The sequence below is a fragment of the Ylistrum balloti genome, unplaced genomic scaffold, assembly GCF_031769215.1.
Source record: "Ylistrum balloti isolate Yb309-2 unplaced genomic scaffold, AGI_CSIRO_Ybal_v1 Utg370020, whole genome shotgun sequence".
NCBI lineage: Eukaryota > Metazoa > Mollusca > Bivalvia > Pectinida > Pectinidae > Ylistrum > Ylistrum balloti.
This window is the reverse complement of record NW_026782088.1, coordinates 108,798-132,774: the sequence shown is the minus strand read 5'-3', so window position 1 is coordinate 132,774 and position 23,977 is coordinate 108,798. Positions and strand designations below refer to the sequence as shown.

At 32.7% G+C, this 23,977-nt stretch overlaps 2 protein-coding genes across 2 annotated transcripts; both read right to left on the bottom strand.

Annotated features, from left to right (window-relative positions):
* Positions 1 to 321: 321 nt before the first annotated feature.
* Positions 322 to 20,849, bottom strand: LOC132548616 (fibroin heavy chain-like). The gene is made up of 21 exons (XM_060212488.1): positions 20,634 to 20,849; positions 18,968 to 19,006; positions 18,515 to 18,547; positions 18,069 to 18,101; positions 17,686 to 17,724; positions 17,161 to 17,193; positions 15,635 to 15,667; positions 15,215 to 15,253; positions 14,801 to 14,833; positions 14,381 to 14,419; positions 13,857 to 13,889; positions 10,508 to 10,540; positions 8,004 to 8,021; positions 7,517 to 7,534; positions 7,085 to 7,102; positions 6,636 to 6,653; positions 6,137 to 6,154; positions 5,304 to 5,321; positions 3,569 to 3,586; positions 688 to 720; positions 322 to 381 (listed from the first exon to the last, which is right to left on the bottom strand). The coding sequence occupies exons 1-21, from the start codon at positions 20,847 to 20,849 to the stop codon at positions 322 to 324; spliced, it is 822 nt and encodes a 273-aa protein (XP_060068471.1).
* A 1,452-nt stretch (positions 20,850 to 22,301) lies between these two features.
* LOC132548615 (uncharacterized) lies at positions 22,302 to 23,105 on the bottom strand. The gene has a single exon (XM_060212487.1). The coding sequence runs from the start codon at positions 23,103 to 23,105 to the stop codon at positions 22,302 to 22,304; it is 804 nt and encodes a 267-aa protein (XP_060068470.1).
* Positions 23,106 to 23,977: the final 872 nt, after the last annotated feature.

Sequence of the window (23,977 nt, the reverse complement as noted above, 5' to 3'; positions counted from 1 at the left end):
TAAAATTTACCAAACTGAATATTAAACACAAGTTTAATCAATGTTATAAAATAAGCACGCTTTATCAGACAAAATAAATTCTTTTTCTGAATAGCTTCCCAAGAATCAACTGAGGTATCATTGGTGTAATTCAGCATTTTCTACATTAACAATAGTGAAAGTTTCATCTTAATCAACATTTAAACGTGACATGTCATTCTATTTATTTATTAATTGTTATTTTTGTCGTTCCCGTAGTAATGATTTTTATCATCATCTGCAAAGAAAATCGTATTGTCTTCTTTACAGAGATGTTAATGCCAAAAAATTAAGCACATGTTTCTACACTAGAATAGTTCTCACAATTCCTTGTTGGCCAGCATTAAACACACCAGCACCAGCCTTCAAATATAAAGCGTGTAGACTTACAATGATATAAATTTTCAGCAAATATCGGTCAGTCAACAATAACAAAAACACTATTTTAGCAATGAATAAACAATATTTTTCGCTTATAAAATGCTATTACATGTTCGCTTTATGAGTTGGATTATTTCAAAGTCTAAGATATGTGACAATATTTCACGCATACTTTACAGGTTAAATCGTATATGATTAGATATAAAGATATTTTAGTTATAAATTTATATTAAAGCACACTTCAATTACAGTTATAAGATATTTAATTTGTATTGTATGACATCTTACCGAATATACAGCAGGGGAGTTATATCCCGTCATCTGAAATAAATAAATATTTTCATTCAAGAAAACAGAAAAAATGCAAAAGGCAAACAAAAAGGAACTATACCCTTCCAACGTGTTACTTTCGATCTGCTTATTAATAACCATCATTGCCTTCAGCACTTTTATCATTTTTTTCCTTCTGCTATTATGTACATACGTACATGTCCATAGCCCAAGCAATATTCAAACTATACATGTATTAACTTAACATTACATATGTTTCTATATATATATATATATATATATATATATAATACTAATAATAATAATAACCAGAGACATATGTAATGTTAAGTTAATACTTATATATATATATATATATATATATATATATATATATAATGTAATTATTTTATAAATCGGGCTTCACAGGAAAAAGTCATTGCTTATTCAGTAAGAATGAATGCAATCCATGTTGCTATTCACGTTTGAAATATATATTACAAAATATGATTATGCAAATAATTTATTTTTGTAAATAAGCTGTGAGCTGTTTAGCATCTTTTGAATATAAGTCCTCCTTTTGCCTCTTACTAGATCCAAACATTTATTCGGATAGAACAGACATTACACAGGGGATATTTTCATTTAACTATGACTCATCAACTATGCTTACGGACTGAATATGTCTTTTAAAACGAATGTCTTATCTTTTATCTATTCTATTAGACTATCAAGACAACTATGCATATCATCATAATCATAGGACGAATGCCGTTTAACACTGGATATTTTTTGCTGTGCATATAAATTATGATTATAGTCCGTTTATATTTCTCGCACTGTTACAAAACAATTGTCTGAATTTATCGGGAATAATCCTCTCTTGAGTTTGTATCTATAAACTGGAAATATAACATTTATATGTTAATACTATAATTAGCTTTCGTATCTGTCTACACCATCAATCAAATGTAACAATAACCAGGAATAATATAATAAAATTTACCAAACTGAATATTAAACACAAGTTTAATCAATGTTATAAAATAAGCACGCTTTATCAGACAAAATAAATTCTTTTTCTGAATAGCTTCCCAAGAATCAACTGAGGTATCATTGGTGTAATTCAGCATTTTCTACATTAACAATAGTGAAAGTTTCATCTTAATCAACATTTAAACGTGACATGTCATTCTATTTATTTATTAATTGTTATTTTTGTCGTTCCCGTAGTAATGACTTTTATCATCATCTGCCAAGAAAATCGTATTGTCTTCTTTACAGAGATGTTAATGCCAAAAAATTAAGCACATGTTTCTACACTAGAATAGTTCTCACAATTCCTTGTTGGCCAGCATTAAACGCACCAGCACCAGCCTTCAAATATAAAGCGTGTAGACTTACAATGATATAAATTTTCAGCAAATATCGGTCAGTCAACATTAACAAAAACACTATTTTAGTAATGAATACACAATATTTTTCACTTTTAAATGCTAATACATGTTTGCTTTATGAGTTGGATTATTTCAAAGTCTAATATATGTGACAATATTTCATGCATATTTCACAGATTAAATCGTCTACGATTAGGTATAAAGATATTTCAATTATAAATTTATATAAAAGCAACATTTTAAGTACAGTTATAAGTTATTATTGTAAGTAAACAGACGAAAGAAGTATTACAAAATAAGTTAGACACAATTGTATATAAGCGAAAATTAAATATTCCAATGATTATATGTATAATAGTGTGGTTTGGAGCAAATGTCATACAGCAAAATAGTGACTACGGCGCTCTACTTCCGTAAATAAAACAATGTTATCCTATCCAGCCACACTTGCTTTTCATAATATGTTAACAAATTATCATTAAACTGATTTTATATCTATCTTGTCTTAACTTATCACGATTTTCATGCAAGAAGTCGTCAACTGAGGGACAAATTGTTAAAACGAAATTTCAAAAGATGCAGTGTGATGAAAATTATGGAGATGTTTTCGCCAAAGTGATCTCATTGAGATACATTTTATTTCCTTGTGCGATGTGAAACTGGATGTGTTTGATGCTCCATTGTTGTATGTCTTGTTCTCATTTGAGAACGTGACATTACTTATTTGGATTGACCGAAATTTACATGGCGGGTGCCGTTAATGAAGCAGAAGATGCTTACTCTTCCGGAAATCATGGTCTTATTTTCCGTGTGTTTTTTCAAGAGACCCTGTGTAAATCCTTCCTTTGTTCATACTCCGCCATAGGTTTATGGAATCTGAGTTTGGATTACGATTACATTGCCATATTGGTATATTCTTGATGTTTTAAATACAACCTTATCTATAATATATAACGTGTGACCAATGATACCTTCAGGATTTTAAACCATGTTGCAATGAAGCACAATGTATCGTCCTTTCTAGCCAATATAAAGAAAAAAGAAAAAATATATATCAAATCCATATTTACTTTGATTCCAGTGTGTCTTTCCAATGGTTTGTTTTGAATTTCTTTTTAACGTTCTTTCAAAATGCACCTCAATCATAGAGCTATAAAACTTTTTGATTTGTGCAAAACGTTCGTATTGACTGCATGCGATATTCTAAAACTTGTCTCTGCTTGGAGATACTAAAAAACACTACAATACAATTGACAATACGACAAGTGAGACCAGATAACACTACCATGTTATCGACAATAGGAAAAGTGTGGCTAGAAATCATCACAATACTACTGACAACACGATAAGTGACACTAGAGAATAATACATTTATTGGCAATACGACTAGTGAGACTAGAGAACACTACAATACCATTGACAATACAAGTTTAACTTGTTCGATATAGCTTCAATTTACAGTACAAAGTCAGTTGCAGAAGTTAAGACGTTTTATTACTTACGAATCCGGGGCCAGCTGCCTGCAAAAATAAAAAAAAATCACTACTTGAAGTAATTTCTACAATAAAATTAGGACCAAATTTTACAACGGATGTTATTTGAAAAGAAACCAAAAAACTATTATCAATACGTCACTGTGATCAGAAAACACCACAATACTATTTACAATATAAGTGAGGCTAGTAAAGTCCACAATATTATTGACAATAGGACAAGCGTTTCTAAAACTCCACATTACAGTTTAAAATACAAGTGTTGCAAGAAAGATCACAAAAAGATTTTTTAAAAAAAACCGACATGTATCGCTTGTTAAAAACACAATACTATTGACAATACGACAAGTTTAAAACTGAAGATGTTTTGCTGTGCATTTAAATTATGATTATAGTCCGTTTATATTTCTCGCACTGTTACAAAACATTTGTCTGAATTTATCGGTAATAATCCTCTCTTGAGTTTGTATCTATAAACTGGAAATATAACATTTATATGTTAATACTACAATTAGCTTTTGTATCTGTCTACACCATCAATCAAATGTAACAATAACCAGGAATAATATAATAAAATTTACCAAACTGAATATTAAACACAAGTTTAATCAATGTTATAAAATAAGCACGCTTTATAAGATAAAATCAATTCCTTTTTCTGAATAACTTCCCAAGATTCAACTTAAGTGTAATGCAGGCGTAATGATAAGGTATCATTAGTGTTATTCATCATTTTCTACATTAACAATGATTATATGTATAATAGTGTGGTTTGGAGCAAATGTCATACAGCAAAATAGTGACTATGGCGCTCTACTTCCGTAAATAAAACAATGTTATCCTATCCAGCCACACTTGCTTTTCATAATATGTTAACAAATTATCATTAAACTGATTTTATATCTATCTTGTCTTAACTTATCACGATTTTCATGCAAGAAGTCGTCAACTGAGGGACAAATTGTTAAAACGAAATTTCAAAAGATGCAGTGTGATGAAAATTATGGAGATGTTTTCGCCAAAGTGATCTCATTGAGATACATTTTATTTCCTTGTGCGATGTGAAACTGGATGTGTTTGATGCTCCATTGTTGTATGTCTTGTTCTCATTTGAGAACGTGACATTACTTATTTGGATTGACCGAAATTTACATGGCGGGTGCCGTTAATGAAGCAGAAGATGCTTACTCTTCCGGAAATCATGGTCTTATTTTCCGTGTGTTTTTTCAAGAGACCCTGTGTAAATCCTTCCTTTGTTCATATTCCGCCATAGGTTTATGGAATCTGAGTTTGGATTACGATTACATTGCCATATTGGTATATTCTTGATGTTTTAAATACAACCTTATCTATAATATATAACGTGTGACCAATGATACCTTCAGGATTTTAAACCATGTTGCAATGAAGCACAATGTATCGTCCTTTCTAGCCAATATAAAGAAAAAAGAAAAAATATATATCAAATCCATATTTACTTTGATTCCAGTGTGTCTTTCCAATGGTTTGTTTTGAATTTCTTTTTAACGTTCTTTCAAAATGCACCTCAATCATAGAGCTATAAAACTTTTTGATTTGTGCAAAACGTTCGTATTGACTGCATGCGATATTCTAAAACTTGTCTCTGTTTGAAAATCGAAAATGATCTTGTCATATTTCCATGTGAAATGGTCATGGCGTGTAATTTCCTATTAATTTTCTGGTCAGATTGTTCTGGTTTATGTATGATTAAACATGTACTTACGTAATCTCCGATTAGTTCCTGAAACAAGATATTTTGTACATAAGTGTAAGTAATTTCTACAATAGCAATAGGACTAATTTTGACAACGAGGGTTGTTTAAAAACGAACCAAACAAATATCAATAATACATCAAGTGTGATCAGAAAACACCAAAATATTATTTACAATGTAAGTGTGGCTAGAAAAGACCACAATATTATTGACAATAGGACAGGCGTTTCCACAACTTCACAATACAGTTTAAAATACAATTGTTGCTGGAAAGATCACAAAAAGATTGAAAAAAAAACAATACTATTAACAATACGACAAGTGAGACTAGAGAACAATACAAATACTATTGCCAATACGACTAGTGAAACTAGATGATAATGCAATACTATTGACAATACATGTTTAACTTGTTCGATATAACTTTAATTTACAGTACAAAGTCAATTACAGAAGTTAAAACGTTTTGTTACTTACAAGTCCGGAGCCAGCTGCCTGCTAGAATAATAAAAAAAAATCTTTGTATTGACTGCATGCGATATTCTAAAACTTGTCTCTGTTTGGAGATACTAAAAAACACTACAATACAATTGACAATACGACAAGTGAGACCAGATAACACTACCATGTTATCGACAATAGGAAAAGTGTGGCTAGAAATCATCACAATACTACTGACAACACGATAAGTGACACTAGAGAATAATACATTTATTGGCAATACGACTAGTGAGACTAGAGAACGCTACAATACTATTGACAATACAAGTTTAACTTGTTCGATATAGCTTCAATTTACAGTACAAAGTCAGTTGCAGTAGTTAAGACGTTTTATTACTTACGAATCCGGCGCCACCTGCCTGCAAAAATGAAAGAAAAAAGCCTTCATCACTTGTAGTAATTTCTACAATAAAATTAGGACCAACTTTTACAACGGATGTTATTTGAAAAGAAACCAAATACTATTATCAATACGTCACGGTGATCACAAAACACCACAATACTATTTACGATATAAGTGAGGCTAGTAAAGACCACAATATTATTGACAATAGGACAAGCGTTTCTAAAACTCCACAATACAGTTTAAAAATACAAGTGTTGCTGGAAAGATCACAAAAAGATTGAAAAAAAACGACATGTATGGCTTGATAAAAAAAAACAATACTATTAACAATACGACAAGTGAGACTAGAGAACAATACAAATACTATTGCCAATACGACTAGTGAAACTAGATAATAATGCAATATTATTGACAATACATGTTTAACTTGTTCGATATAGCTTCAATTTACAGTACAAAGTCAGTTGCAGAAGTTAAGACGTTTTATTACTTACGAATCCAGCGCCACCTGCCTGCAAAAATGAAAGAAAAAAGCCTTCATCACTTGTAGTAATTTCTACCATAAAATTAGGACCAACTTTTACAACGGATGTTATTTGAAAAGAAACCAAAATACTATTATCAATACGTCACTGTGATCAGAAAGCACCACAATACTATTTACAATATAAGTGAGGCTAGTAAAGACCACAATATTATTGACAATAGGACAAGCGTTTCTAAAACTCCACAATACAGTTTAAAAATATAAGTGTTGCGAGAAAGATCACAAAACTATTGAAAACATGACAAGTATGGCTTGAAAAAAATCACAATTCTATTGACAATACTACAAGTGAGATTAGAGAACACTACAATACTATGAACAATACGACATTGTTCGATATAGCTTCAATTTAAAGTACAAAGTCAGTTGCAGAAGTTAAGACGTTTTATTACTTACAAGTGCGGGGCCAGCTGCCTGCAAAAATAAAAAAAAATCATTACTTGTAGTAATTTCTACAATAACATTAGGACCAACTTTTACAACGGATATAATATAAGTGATAATATAAGTGAGGCTAGTAAAGACCACAATATTATTGACAATAGGACAAGCGTTTCTAAAACTCCACAATACAGTTTAAAAATATAAGTGTTGCTGGAAAGATCACAAAAAGATTGAAAAAAAACGACATGTATGGCTTGATAAAAAACAATACTATTAACAATACGACAAGTGAGACTAGAGAACAATACAAATACTATTGCCAATACGACTAGTGAAACTAGATAATAATGCAATACTATTGACAATACATGTTTAACTTGTTCGATATAGCTTCAATTTACAGTACAATGTCAGTTGCAGAAGTTAAGACGTTTTGTTACTTACAAGTGCGGGGCCAGCTGCCTGCAAATATAAAAAAAAATCATTACTTGTAGTAATTTCTACAATAACATTAGGACCAACTTTTGCAACGGATGTTATTTGAAAAGAAACCAAATACTATTATTAATACGTCACTGTGATCAGAAAACACCACAATACTATTTATAATATAAGTGAGGCTAGTAAAGACCACAATATTATTGACAATAGGACAAGCGTTTCTAAAACTCCACAATACAGTTTAAAAATACAAGTGTTGCTGGAAAGATCACAAAAAGATTGAAAAAAAACGACATGTATGGCTTGATAAAAAACAATACTATTAACAATACGACAAGTGAGACTAGAGAACAATACAAATACTATTGCCAATACGACTAGTGAAACTAGATAATAATGCAATACTATTGACAATACATGTTTAACTTGTTCGATATAGCTTCAATTTACAGTACAATGTCAGTTGCAGAAGTTAAGACGTTTTACTTACGAATCCGGCGCCACCTGCCTGTAAAAATTAAAGAAAAAAGCCTTCATCACTTGTAGTAATTTCTACAATAACATTAGGACCAACTTTTACAACGAGAGGTATTTGAAAAGAAACCAAAATACTATTTACAATACGTCAAGTGTGATCAGAAAACACCACAATATTATTTACAATTGAAGTGTGGCTAGAAAAGACCACAATATCATTGACAATAGGACAAGCGTTTCATAAACTCCACAATACATTTTAAAATACAAGTGTTGCTAAAAAGATCACAAAACCATTGAAAACACGACAAGTATGGCTTGAAAAAAAATCACAATACTATTGACAATACGACAATTGAGACTATAGAACATTACAATACTATGGACAATACGACATGTGAGACTAGAGAACAATAAAATACTATTGACAACACGACAGGTGAGACTAGAGAACAATACAATGCTATTGACAACACGACAAGTGAGACTAGATAATACTACAATACAATGCAAGTTTAACTTGTCCGATATAGCTTCTTTTACAGTAAAAAGTCACTATAAAGAGAGGACTAAAATAGGCAATTCCTGATTTTCAATCCTATTGACATTTGTTTTTGATGTTAAAATGAGATTTGTTAAATAACCATAGCATTTCATGCTTAAGAGCTAATTAAGTTAAACAATGATGTAAAGAATAAGATAAGGTTAGTCTAATACAGCGAGTAACATAATAATTGTTTTCTATTAAAAGTTGCACGCAATTATAAAACATTGGCAACCAATCATAATGATATTTAGATACGTATTTAAATAATGATCCTTTTTTGAGTTTATGGCAATAGCGATTAACAAAGATTGATCTTATTATAACTTGATTAAAGAAGTTGAACTGACCACATGGGGACATTGTACATTATTTACATGTCGAAATGTATATTATCTTCAATCCAACTCAAGTTGTCTGCTTCCTCCGACCGACATATTGGGTAACTGCTCGTTTGAAAGAGTCAGTATTGCAAATACTCTAAACGATCACGAAATAAACTTAATCTAACCTAATTTTACTAATTTGTTTTCTCTCTCAATCACTTTAATTAATTTAAACAAATTTCTTTTTTACTTTTCGTATGAAAACACTATTTGGGGAGTATTCTAGTTCCGAATTCAAGCTTAAGCATCGTCTGCTTTCTGGCTTGTGGTCAATGTCATACGTACTTATGACGTAACAACATTGCGACGTCCATATGGAACAGTGCATCGGCAACAAATGTTTATTGATCAGAGAAAGTTTCAGTTCATAGAACTAGAAAATGTGTTATGTAATGGCGTCGTATGCATTGTGACAACATTATAGAAAACGAAAGTATCGCTAAACCCGACTGTGTATCAGTCTAATATGATCCTATTGTAATGTTATGTGATTAACAGAATCTTATATTCGTTTCCGTTTTCACCATTCATCTTTCATAGATCATTTGAAAAGTCTCGATGAAAATGAAAGCTACAAGACCCGCTTCATAAATATCATCTAAATAGAATATCATACAAGATCATCTTTATACAATAAAAACTTGAAATGTGCCATTTTTGAGATTTTAGTTTTTGTGATGCAGGCCGAAATCCCGATAGATCTGATATCTTAGCGTACCATTGCTGGGTGGTCTGCATACGAAGAGGACAGAAAACAAGAAAAAACAAGGAAATGAAATACACTCAATTATTACTAATATCGATAAATAAAACGCTGGTTTTAATACTGAAATCCGTAGTCAGTAAGTGCAGTTCGTGGTGATAACCAGGCAACCCGACAGAAAATACTAGTTTTAGCAACAGTCATCTAGACATTTGATAAGTGCCTGTAATATCCAAACTCATTCATGTTATCGTGAAACAACCCTTATGTAAATACGGAGCCTACAGTTGTTGTAAATGTAAAAATAAAAGTTCAATCACTAACGACAATTTCATTGACACTTGACACGAAAACGAAAGTATCGCTAAACCCGACTGTGTATCAGTCTAATATGATCCTATTGTAATGTTGTGTGATTAACAGAATCTTATATTCGTTTCCGTTTTCACCATTCATCTTTCATAGATCATTTGAAAAGTCTCGATGAAAATGAAATCTCCGAGACCCGCTTCATAAATATCATCTAAATAGAATATCATACAAGATCATCTTTATACAATAAAAACTTGAAATGTACAAATAAAAGTTCAATCACTAACGACAATTTCATTGACACTTCAATAAATACGTAATCTACATTTGTAAAAAAGCAATCGTTAACAACAAGCTCTTTGATAGGCGATAATACGCAATCAAAGTTAGAAATACTGCACTTTGATATCGGATTTCAATTCAAGACGAAAAAGCAAACATAATAGCATATAATCGTGTGAGTATTAATTTAGACCAGTATTACTGTTTTCACCGATCACCTCTAGAAAGATTCGGAACACGTAATAATGTCGTACAGGTCATAAAGCAGGGAATCGCATTCATATACTTACAATAGCTGGTGCAGAGGAGTAAAAACTGTTGCCCTGAAAGCATAAACAAAAACAGATATACAACAGTCCTGTAAGATTTGTGTTTTTCCCGTTGAAGAAATTTACATGGTGTTCTTTACAACATTGACATGGTATGTTTTACATGCCATAACTGATCGACAACATCGATTATTGAAGTATTTTAGAAAAGTCAACACATTTACTTCCTCTTTATCAATATCAGAAAACCTTAATGTGGTCTGCATATGATAATATCAAAGAAAACATTTAGTGTGGCAATGTGGCTTGCTTGAGCTTACACGATTGACAGAACGCTCCGTTTTCCCGTCTCGGATTATGTTGTTTCGCTATTTAAATGCAATAGTTCTTTACGGTTCTTAACTTTTTGATTCTATTAAGCTAACACGAGAACATTCGGTGAGCTAAGAGAGAGTATAGTATGCAGAGGAGACTAACCAATAACCAAAATAAAATTCGACATCTTAAAGTAGCGACCACAGAGTGTTTGATTTCGTAAGAGGAGCTTGCTCAGTGTATACGTGCAGAAATATTATTATATAATTCAACACAAAGCGCATTTAAACGCTAACTGTTGGTACAGAAGACGTGTTAAAAAAAAGAAAAAGAAAAGAGATACAGAGTATTTGGAAGATGTTTTTAAACTATGCTAAGGTTGTATGTTTACATAGAGGATAGATTTGAAATGGGAATGGAATTACTCTTGACGTGATCAATAAAGCCATTTGAGGCGGCGATAGTACCTCAATAGACAGAGCCGAGTATGATTTCTGTATTTAAAACATTCTTTCACAATAAATCTCATTTAATGAGCATAAATTAATTTAAGATTTCAGCAAATATAATGAATGTTTAGATACTTCAATAATTCTTTAAATAATAAAGAAGCTGTCATTCAATTCGTCGTCACAAACAATCTCTACAGTACAAAACAATACTACAGTCGTCACAAACAATACTACAGTCGTCACAAACAATACTACAGTCGTCACAAACAATAATACAGTCGTCACAAACAATAATACAGTCGTCACAAACAATCTCTACAGTCGTCACAAACAATACTACAGTCGTCACAAACAATACTACAGTCGTCACAAACAATCTCTACAGTCGTCACAAACAACCTCTACAGTCACAAACAACCTCTACAGTCACAAACAACCTCTACAGTCACAAACAATCTCTACAGTCACAAACAATACTACAGTCGTCACAAACAATACTACAGTCGTCACAAACAATCTCTACAGTCGTCACAAACAATACTACAGTCGTCACAAACAATACTACAGTCGTCACAAACAATACAAACAATCTCTACAGTCGTCACAAACAATCTCTACAGTCGTCACAAACAATACTACAGTCGTCACAAACAATCTCTACAGTCGTCACAAACAATACTACAGTCGTCACAAACAATCTCTACAGTCGTCACAAACAATACTACAGTCGTCACAAACAATCTCTACAGTCGTCACAAACAATACTACAGTCGTCACAAACAATACTACAGTCGTCACAAACAATCTCTACAGTCGTCACAAACAATCTCTACAGTCGTCACAAACAATCTCTACAGTCGTCACAAACAATCTCTACAGTCGTCACAAACAATACTACAGTCGTCACAAACAATACTACAGTCGTCACAAACAATCTCTACAGTCGTCACAAACAATCTACAGTCGTCACAAACAATCTACAGTCGTCACAAACAATCTCTACAGTCGTCACAAACAATCTCTACAGTCGTCACAAACAATCTCTACAGTCGTCACAAACAATACTACAGTCGTCACAAACAATACTACAGTCGTCACAAACAATCTCTACAGTCGTCACAAACAATCTCTACAGTCGTCACAAACAATACTACAGTCGTCACAAACAATCTCTACAGTCGTCACAAACAATCTCTACAGTCGTCACAAACAATACTACAGTCGTCACAAACAATACTACAGTCGTCACAAACAATCTCTACAGTCGTCACAAACAATCTCTACAGTCGTCACAAACAATCTACAAACAATCTCTACAGTCGTCAAAAACAATTCCTACAGTCGTCACAAACAATACTACAGTCGTCACAAAAAATCTCTACAGTCGTCACAAACAATCTCTACAGTCGTCACAAACAATCTCTACAGTCGTCACAAACAATCTCTACAGTCGTCACAAACAATCTCTACAGTCGTCACAAACAATACTACAGTCGTCACAAACAATCTCTACAGTCGTCACAAACAATCTCTACAGTCGTCACAAACAATCTCTACAGTCGTCACAAACAATCTCTACAGTCGTCACAAACAATCTCTACAGTCGTCACAAACAATCTACTACAGTCGTCACAAACAATCGTCACAAACAATACAGTCGTCACAAACAATCTCTACAGTCGTCACAAACAATCTCTACAGTCGTCACAAACAATCTCTACAGTCGTCACAAACAATCTCTACAGTCGTCACAAACAATCTCTACAGTCGTCACAAACAATCTCTACAGTCGTCACAAACAATCTCTACAGTCGTCACAAACAAACAGTCTCTACAGTCGTCACAAACAATCTCAAACAAACAATCTCTACTAATCGTCACAAACAAATCTACAAACAATCTCTACAGTCACAAAAATAAAGCTACATTTTGTCACAAACAATCTCTACAGTCGTCACAAACAATCTCTACAGTCGTCACAAACAATCTCTACAGTCGTCACAAACAATCTCTACAGTCGTCAAAAACAATTCCTACAGTCGTCACAAACAATAATACAGTCGTCACAAACAATCTCTACAGTCGTCACAAACAATCTCTACAGTTGTCAAAAACAATTCCTACAGTCGTCACAAACAATACTACAGTCGCCACAAACAAACCATGCAGTCGTCATAAACAATCTCTACAGTCGTCACAAACAATCTACAGTCGTCACAAACAATCATACTTTTCTAATATTTCAAAATTCTTCAGGTCACAAACAGTCTCTAAAGTAAAAACTGCACATCATTGGTAAATAAAGCTATCGATTTTGTCACTAAACGGTGTACTCGAATTCTTATTCTTATTCTATTAGCGAATAAAAATGCATCATTGAAACAGTTCCTGTGTCCTGTTCCCGTAATGCCTGTCTTTCATACTTTTCTAATATTTCAAAATTTGGATAAAATAAATGGAATAATAACTCTAATCAACAAAAACGTAATAAATGTTGTTTTGTAACTACCAGGATGTACTATTGTAATAATCACAAAGTATGATATTTGTTTAAATTAGTTTCCCCGCTGATTTACTACCCCAGGACAACATATTTCACTTACAGATGGTGCAGCAATGGTGCCGTATGATGCGTACTGCAATTACAAAGAAATACAATATTATCAATCAAATTGTTCTTAATTTAACTTTCTTTGTCCTCACTTAAGTAGTTTTGGTAATCAGTTAGTTGGCTAACAATCACCACTTTTATATAATTAGTCAGAAATCTCTAGTGAACCAGAACATACGAAAAAGCGGTATGGTCTATTTTACTGGAAAACCAGACTACATGTGATATAGGATACTGTATAAGATAACTAGACCACATGATATATAAGATATTGTACAAGATAACTAGACCACATGATATAAAGGATATTGTACAAGAGAACTAGACTACATGATATATAGGATATTGTACAAGATAATTAGACTACACGTGTATAGGATATTGTACAAGATAATTAGACTACATGATATATAGGATATTTTACAAGTGAACTATTGTATTACTCGCAAAGTATGATATTTGTTTAAATTAGTTTCCCCGCTGATTTACTACCCCAGGACAACATATTTCACTTACAGATGGTGCAGCTGACATGCCATGGGAGTATGATGCGTACTGCAATTACAAAGAAATACAATATCATCATTCAAATTGTTCTTAATTTAACTTTCTTTGTCCTCACTTAAGTAGTTTTGGTAATCAGTTAGTTGGCTAACAATCACCACTTTTATATAATTAGTCAGAAAACTCTAGTGAACCAGGCCATACGAAAATGCGGTATGGTCTATTTTACTAGAAAACCAGACTACATGTGATATAGGATATTGTAAAAGATAACTAGACAACATGATATATAGGATATTGCACAAGATAATTAGACTACATGATATATAGGATATTTTACAAGTGAACTATTGTATTACTCGCAAAGTATGATATTTGTTTAAATTAGTTTCCCCGCTGATTTACTACCCCAGAACAACATATTTCACTTACAGATGGTGCAGCAATGGTGCCGTATGATGCGTACTGCAATTACAAAGAAATACAATATTATCAATCAAATTGTTCTTAATTTAACTTTCTTTGTCCTCGCTTAAGTAATTTTGGTAATCAGTTAGTTGGCTAACAATCACCATTTTTATATAATTAGTCAGAAACCTCTAGTGAACCAGACCATACGAAAATGCGGTATGGTCTATTTTACTAGAAAAACAGACTACATGTGATATAGGATATTGTACAAGATAACTAGACAGCATGATATATAGGATATTGTACAAGATAATTAGACTACATGATATATAGGATATTTTACAAGTGAACTATTGTATTACTCGCAAAGTATGATATTTGTTTAAATTAGTTTCCCCGCTGATTTACTACCCCAGGACAACATATTTCACTTACAGATGGTGCAGCTGACATGCCATGGGAGTATGATGCGTACTGCAATTACAAAGAAATACAATATCATCATTCAAATTGTTCTTAATTTAACTTTCTTTGTCCTCACTTAAGTAGTTTTGGTAATCAGTTAGTTGGCTAACAATCACCACTTTTATATAATTAGTCAGAAAACTCTATTGAACCAGAACATACGAAAATGCGGTATGGTCTATTTTACTAGAAAACCAGACTACATGTGATATAGGATATTGTAAAAGATAACTAGACAACATGATATATAGGATATTGTACAAGATAACTAGACTACATGATATATAGGATATTTTACAAGTGAACTATTGTATTACTCGCAAAGTATGATATTTGTTTAAATTAGTTTCCCCGCTGATTTACTACCCCAGAACAACATATTTCACTTACAGATGGTGCAGCAATGTTGCCGTATGATGCGTACTGCAATTACAAAGAAATACAATATTATCAATCAAATTGTTCTTAATTTAACTTTCTTTGTCCTCGCTTAAGTAGTTTTGGTAATCAGTTAGTTGGCTAACAATCACCATTTTTATATAATTAGTCAGAAAACTCTAGTGAACCAGACCATACGAAAATGCGGTATGGTCTATTTTACTAGAAAACCAGACTACATGTGATATAGGATATTGTAAAAGATAACTAGACAACATGATATATAGGATATTGTACAAGATAACTAGACTACATGATATATAGGATATTTTACAAGTGAACTATATATAGTATTACTCGCAAAGTATGATATTTGTTTAAATTAGTTTCCCCGCTATATATACCCCAGGACAACATATTTCACTTACAGATATATAGGTGCAGCAATGGTGCCGTATGATATACTGCAATTACAAAGAAATACAATATTATCAATCAAATTGTTCTTAATTTAACTTTCTTTATATATAGGATATGTACTTTTGGTAATCAGTTAGTTGGCTAACAACCACCACATTTACGTAAGTCAGAAAACTAGAGAACCAGAACATACGAAAATGCGGTATGGTCTATTTTACTAGAAAACCAGACTACATGTGATATAGGATATTGTACAAGATAACTAGACCACATGATATATAGGATATTGTACAAGATAATTAGACCACGTTATATATAGGATATTGTACTAGATAACTAGACTACATGATATATAGGATATTGTACAAGATAATTAGACCACGTTATATATAGGATATTGTACTAGATTACTAGACCACATGATATATAGGATATTGTACAAGATAACTAGACCACATGATATATAGGATATTGTACAAGAGAACTAGACTACACGTGTATAGGATATTGTACAAGATAATTAGACCACGTTATATATAGGATATTGTACCAGATAACTAGACCACATAATATATAGGATATTGTACAAGATAATTAGACCACATGATATATAGGATATTGTACAAGATAATTAGACCACGTTATATATAGGATATTGTACAAGATAACTAGACCATATGATATATAGGATATTGTACAAGAGAACTAGACTACACGTGTATAGGATATTGTACAAGAGAACTAGACTACACGTGTATAGGATATTGTACAAGAGAACTAGACTACACATGTATAGGATATCTTACAAGATAACTTGACCACATGATATATAGGATATTGTACAAGATAACTAGACCACATGATATATAGGATATTGTACAAGAGAACTAGACTACACGTGTATAGGATATTGTACAAGAGAACTAGACTACACATGTATAGGATATCTTACAAGATAACTTGACCACATAATATATAGGATATTGTACAAGATAATTAGGCCACATGATATATAGGATATTTTCCAAGTGAACTATTGTATTACTCGCAAAGTATGATATTTGTTTAAATTAGTTTCCCCGCTGATTTGCTACCCCAAGACAACATATTTCACTTACAGATGGTGCAGCAATGGTGCCGTATGATGCGTACTGCAATTACAAAGAAATACAATATCATCATTCAAATTGTTCTTAATTTAACTTTCTTTGTCCTCACTTAAGTAGTTTTGGTAATCAGTTAGTTGGCTAACAATCACCACTTTTATATAATTAGTCAGAAAACTCTAGTGAACCAGAACATACGAAAATGCGGTATGGTCTATTTTACTAGAAAACCAGACTACACGTTAAATAGTTTTTTTTTAAATTTGAACTAGACTACATAAGGGATAGGATATTTTACAATTAAAAAAAATATATAACTTATAGGATATTGTACAAGATAACTAGATTACATGATATATTTGATATTGTACAAGATAATTAGACCACATGATATATAGGATATTGTACAAAATAACTAGACCACATGATATATAGGATATTGTACAAGTGAACTATTGTATTACTCGCAAAGTATGATATTTGTTTAAATTAGTTTCCCCGCTGATTTACTACCCCAAGCCAACATATTTCACTTACAGATGGTGCAGCTGACATGCCATGGGAGTATGATGCGTACTGCAATTACAAAGAAATACAATATTATCATTCAAATTGTTCTTAATTTAACCTTCTTTGTCCTCGCTCAAGTAATTTTGGTAATCAGTTAGTTGGCTAACAATCACCACTTTTATATAATTACTCAGAAAACTCTAGTGAACCAGACCATACGAAAATGCGGTATGGTCTATTTTACTAGAAAACCACACTACATGTGATATAGGATATTGTACAAGATAACTAGATAACATGATATATAGGATATTTTACAAGTGAACTATTGTATTACTCGCAAAGTATGATATTTGTTTAAATTAGTTTCCCCGCTGATTTGCTTCCCCAGGACAACACATTTCACTTACAGATGGTGCAGCAATGTTGCCGTATGATGCGTACTGCAATTACAAAGAAATACAATATTATCAATCAAATTGTTCTTAATTTAACTTTCTTTGTCCTCACTTAAGAAGTTTTGGTAATCAGTTAGTTGGCTAACAATCACCACATTTACGTAAGTCAGAAAACTAGTGAACCAGAACATACGAAAATGCGGTATGGTCTATTTTACTAGAAAACTAGACTACATGATATAAAGGATATTGTACAAGATAACTAGACTACATGATATATAGGATATCGTACAAGATAACTAGACCACATGATATATAGGATATTGTACAAGATAACTAGACTACATGATATATAGGATATTTTACAAGTGAACTATTGTATTACTCGCAAAGTATGATATTTGTTTAAATTAGTTTCCCCGCTGATTTACTACCCCAGGACAACATATTTCACTTACAGATGGTGCAGCAAAGGTGCCGTATGATGCGTACTGCAATTACAAAGAAATACAATATTATCAATCAAATTGTTCTTAATTTAACTTTCTTTGTCCTCACTTAAGTAGTTTTATATAATTAGTCAGAAATCTCTAGTGAACCAGAACATACGAAAAAGCGGTATGGTCTATTTTACTAGAAAACCAGACTACATGTGATATAGGATATTGTAAAAGATAACTAGACCACATGATATATAGGATATTGTACAAGATAACTAGACCACATGATATAAAGGATATTGTACAAGAGAACTAGACTACATGATATATAGGATATTGTACAAGATAATTAGACTACATGATATATAGGATATTTTACAAGTGAACTATTGTATTACTCGCAAAGTATGATATTTGTTTAAATTAGTTTCCCCGCTGATTTGCTACCCCAAGACAACATATTTCACTTACAGATGGTGCAGCTGACATGCCATGGGAGTATGATGCGTACTGCAATTACAAAGAAATCAAATATTATCATTCAAATTGTTCTTAATTTAACTTTCTTTGTCCTCACTTAAGTAGTTTTGGTAATCAGTTAGTTGGCTAACAATCACCACTTTTATATCATTAGTCAGAAAACTCTATTGAACCAGAACATACGAAAATGCGGTATGGTCTATTTTACTAGAAAACCAGACTACATGTGATTTAGGCTTTTTTTACATTTGATATTTTACTAACAATCAAGACTACATCATGTATGGGATAGTTTACTAACAATCTAGGCTACATCATGTATGGGACATTTTATTAACAATCTAGACCGCATGAGGTGTAAGATATTTTACTGACAATCTAGGCTACATCATGTATGGGATATTTTACTGACAATCTAGGCTACATCATGTATGGGATATTTTACTGACAATCTAGACCACATGAGGTGTAAGATATTTTACTGACAATCCAGACTTCATCATGTATGGGATATTTTACTAACAATCTAGACTACATCATGCATGGGATATTGTAATAACAATCTAGACCACATGAGGTGTAAGATATTGCAATAACAATTTAGACCACATGAGGTGTAAGATATTGCAATAACAATTTAGACCACATGAGGTGTAAGATATTCTACATTTATATAATATATTGTTAAACTAGTATAAAGAAGAAATACAACGATATATGTGTCTGGTATGTATGAATTACTGGTAGATATCGTAACAAAACATTTAATACCTAACTCGCTCGGTATTTGTTAAGATTCTCATTATAATTATATGTCTATAAATTAGAATGATCATCTACATGGTATGACTATGTCAAGCATTGAATGCTGACATACCGTGGAGGAACATTAAAGCTGCGATTCGCATTTTCTTTGACATTTAAGAAATATGTTTACAATTAATTTTATACCAAAATGAAAATCTAACACACAGACACTCATCGTTTTGTGTTTACTTGTATGTACACTGAATATCTTCTGCATTGGAAGGTTTAATATATAAAATACAGACGATAAATGAAATAATTCTGAGCAAAATAGGATTTATAAAACACTGAGAACCACGAACAAACATATCAGAAAACTTATCAAACACGCAAATAACTGAATTAGATTAAAAAAAACAAAACCGTGTCCATCGGAAAAAAGAATACATTTGAATCAAAAGCATGCAGAATATGAAACGAATACAAACAAGTATAAAAAGAGGTAACATACTGAACGAACCAGCCAAGCATGACTGAAACACTTAATAGGAATGACAACACAAAACAAACAAATAAAAACTTGTACAACACCAACACACCCGTACACATATACAAGAATATTATTTACCGTGGAAGGTGCGTTCTGAAAATAATAAGAAGTTGATATTATATTGCCTTTATATTGTATAGTACTTATATAAAACCAATGAATAGATAAATTGTGGACACATTTCTTGATATAAAGTATGCAGTAACGTATCAAGGTCTAGAATTTCAATTGGTATAATACATTTTTACTACAGCCATTTTAAAATAAATTGTAGGATATTTGCATTTAGATTAATAGCAATGTTTTGTTCGTTTGTTTATATTGCTTCTTCTTTTTTGATAATATGTGTTCAAAACTTACTATATTAGCGACAAAGCCATTAAGACTGCCGTAACCGTGTTGGCTAGCATAGCCGCCGTCATGGTACGTTGTTGGTGCGGTTGAGTATGATGTGTGGCCGGGAAAAACTCCATGGCTTATAGGGTTGGCGACGACGGTTCGTGTGTTTACGGTTGGTACATTGTATGTTCCCAGTGCGGAGGACACACAGATCAACAAGAGGATAGCGACCTTCATCTTTATCTTGCTAACACGATGTGTGAATCACTGAAAAATAACGAAAAACACATATTATATAAGTAACATAGCACAATATTTCTATGATATTAACGCTGTTCTCGGGTTGCCAAACTTATTACACGACATCATATTCAAGTGTACAACTGTAAGTGGAACACACCAAACACTTCTCACCACAAACAGGAAAAAAGACAGATATATACTACACGTTCCTGTCATTATTATGACGTCATAATGATATAGATCAACTAGAATATCCAACCATATCTCTATATGTAGGAGTATATTGGAGTGAAAATAATTCGTGAATTCTTCTTGGCGTTTAATTTGTGGAGGGAACTGAAGATTTAAAGATAGGTTCCGCATACAAGTCGTGACTCAAACTTTGTTGAAAAAAGGTTTTATCAACTAATTGATTGTAGAACAGATGGACCTCAAACATGCATTCAGTAATTAGAAAGTGAAAAGCTCAAGTGTAAAAGATTTGAATAAAGTTTTTTTTTATTTACCTCGTAATTGTGTCGTTTATACAGCTTGTAAGTAAATTCATCTTTCTGGCATAATGTAAGCTTAATTTCACATGGCGTCAACCAAGTACTTTCATGACATTTTTCAGGATTGAATATTGTTTTTGACCGTGGCTTTGAAAGATTATATAATTAACTATTACCTAATCCGCGTTTCTCTTAAATGAAAATAATTTTATATTTTTGTTGTACTATCAGTGAATTTAGAGTTCATACTTTTGTTGTGTTATAATAGTGTATATAGAGTTAATACTTTTGTTGTTAAATAATAGTGTATTTACAGTTCATACATTGACAGACAGAAAGTTTCTTTATTTCTTCCATGCAGAAATCGCATACCATGCCCTATTTTACAATTAATTATTGCGTTTCAATTAAATAAAGGTATAAATGGAATTAAGTGGTAAAATATTGAACAATCATTACTGCAATTGTTGACAGATTTACATGTTATTTACATGTTGACGTCATCAGATACGTCATCTAAGAGATTGTATATTAGTTCGCAAGAAGAAAGTTTACTTCATAAAGCATGTGTTCTACCCATCGTGCGACTCCAGTTGGCTGGGCATTGGATAAGAAAATGGTTTGTGGTGTTCGTTGTTGGTTTACAAATTACACTCTCTGTCACTGTCCTATAACAGAGCTTAACAAGCTCATCAACTGCCCGTGTCAGCTTTGGATACTTTAAGCTTAGCTTCCACAGAGAATTCGCGCTTTTATGAGGATGTATACGTCTATAATGTTCCAGAAGCACACTGTTATCACACCTATTCCACCACTAAGTGAAATAATACCGTTCGGTAACGTTCGTGATAAAACGCTTCCATTGCCCCGCGCTGCATTTCAAAGAAGAAAATTCTAATTTTGATAGTTCTTAGACTACTTAGCGGGTTGATGCCATTCTGGTGCATTCCAATATTTATAAGGCTATTAACAGTTGCACGCCCCTTTCTGCACGAATTAACATATCATTGTCGAGTTTAAGGATGGAACATAATGTTATTCCCATGTATACTTTTGATGTTTCCCAGAATATTGGAGTATTTCCTATATAACACTGAACCTCTGGTTCCTTTGGGGGAAGTTTCCGACAGGTAAACTGCATCAATAACGACTTTGATGAATTGCAGTTGAGTCTCCAAGTATTTGCATAACCGTGTACAATGTCTAACTGCAATTGGAGATTCCGGATTGAAGTTGCTAATAGTAAGTCTGCTAGGAAATCACAAGGGATATGTAGATTTTTAATGCTAAGTCCAAGACCGCTTACCTCAAATTTAGTTGCTAATCCATTAATCATGACGAGGAAGAGCCATGCAGTGAGAGTCCTTCCCTGACCGGCCCCTTGTTCAATAGGATACTCCTTACTCTTTTGTCCGTTGTATAATTCATAGGCTGTCACTCCATGAAACGAATCGTTTAGTATCTTCAAGAAGTTTCCGTTGAAGCCTAATTTGTATACCATGTACTGCAGTCCCTGTATCCAGACGCTGTTTAAGGCTTTTGCATTGTCAAGAAACACTGCGTTACGTTCCAGATAATGACATATCGACTCCTTTACAGTAAAAGCGGCTGTTATACTGCCACATTGAGGCCGGAAGCCTTGTTGAAATTTGTGCGGAAATTCAATTTTTGAACAACGCTTCACTTTTCGCCTATACATAATCTTCTCAAGAAGTTTTTGCAGCACTGATGTTAAAGTGATATCCCTGTAATTATTCATGTCCACTTTATTTATTTTCCCTCCTTTAAATAGTGTTATAAAAATTCCCTTTTTTAAAAATGCCTTGGGTACACCTCCAAATCAAAAATAGTATTGAAGAGCATAACTATTACTTTTTTAAACAACATCCTTCCATGACGGATATGTTCTATAACTATTTGGTCGTGCCCACCAGCTTTTCCATTTTTCATATCTCTGATCGCTTCATCCAACTCATCCACTTCTACGCGATTCATGCAAACCGTATTCTGATTATCGAAACTTTGCTCATACATTCCATCAATGCTGCGTTCGACTTCCTCTTTGAATATGGAATCAAAATGAGGTTTTATCCCCGGCTTTGCTTAATCCTGATAATGTTCTTTTCATGCTTTCTTGTTGGTATCCGGATCTTTTCTTTACAACTTTATAAAAAGTTGCAACGTCTACTTCAGCTGTGTCAGCAACTATTTAAATTGCTCCTGATCATATTGATCTTTCGTCTTATCCAAAGCTGTTCGCAATTCGCGATTTGCTCTTCTTTACACACTGAAAGACTCCAAAGAGTGTCCTCTTGGGCGTCCCTGTTGTATCCAGTAAGCACAATATCGCCTCATAATATCATGGCGATCCTTAACATTGCTGTAGTTCCAGTAAGGCTTAAGGAATGGACAATATAGCTTAAGTGGCAACGAAGCATTCGCAGCCTCACGAATTGCTGCCGTAGTATATTGTACTAATGATTCAAGCTGTTCTTTATGCATTCTAGATCATCTTTTGTAATTAAGTATTTTTCCCAGTGTCTCATTTAGCCTGGTCTCGTATACCATCTTCTCTTCGCCGGTTGCCTTTCTCCAATTAACTGCTCGTGACATTTTAGATTGTTGGTGAGG

Excerpts from the sequence above, each read along its gene's own strand:
- LOC132548616 (XM_060212488.1), bottom strand. The coding sequence starts at position 20,849 with ATGAAGGTCGCTATCCTCTTGTTGATCTGTGTGTCCTCCGCACTGGGA. Across the intron at positions 19,007-20,633 it reads ATGGCTTTGTCGCTAATATA|TACGCATCATACTCCCATGG; the intron begins GTAAGTTTTGAA and ends TTGTAATTGCAG. Across the intron at positions 17,725-18,068 it reads GCAACATTGCTGCACCATCT|TACGCATCATACTCCCATGG; the intron begins GTAAGTGAAATG and ends TTGTAATTGCAG.
- LOC132548615 (XM_060212487.1), bottom strand. The coding sequence starts at position 23,105 with ATGAATAATTACAGGGATATCACTTTAACATCAGTGCTGCAAAAACTT.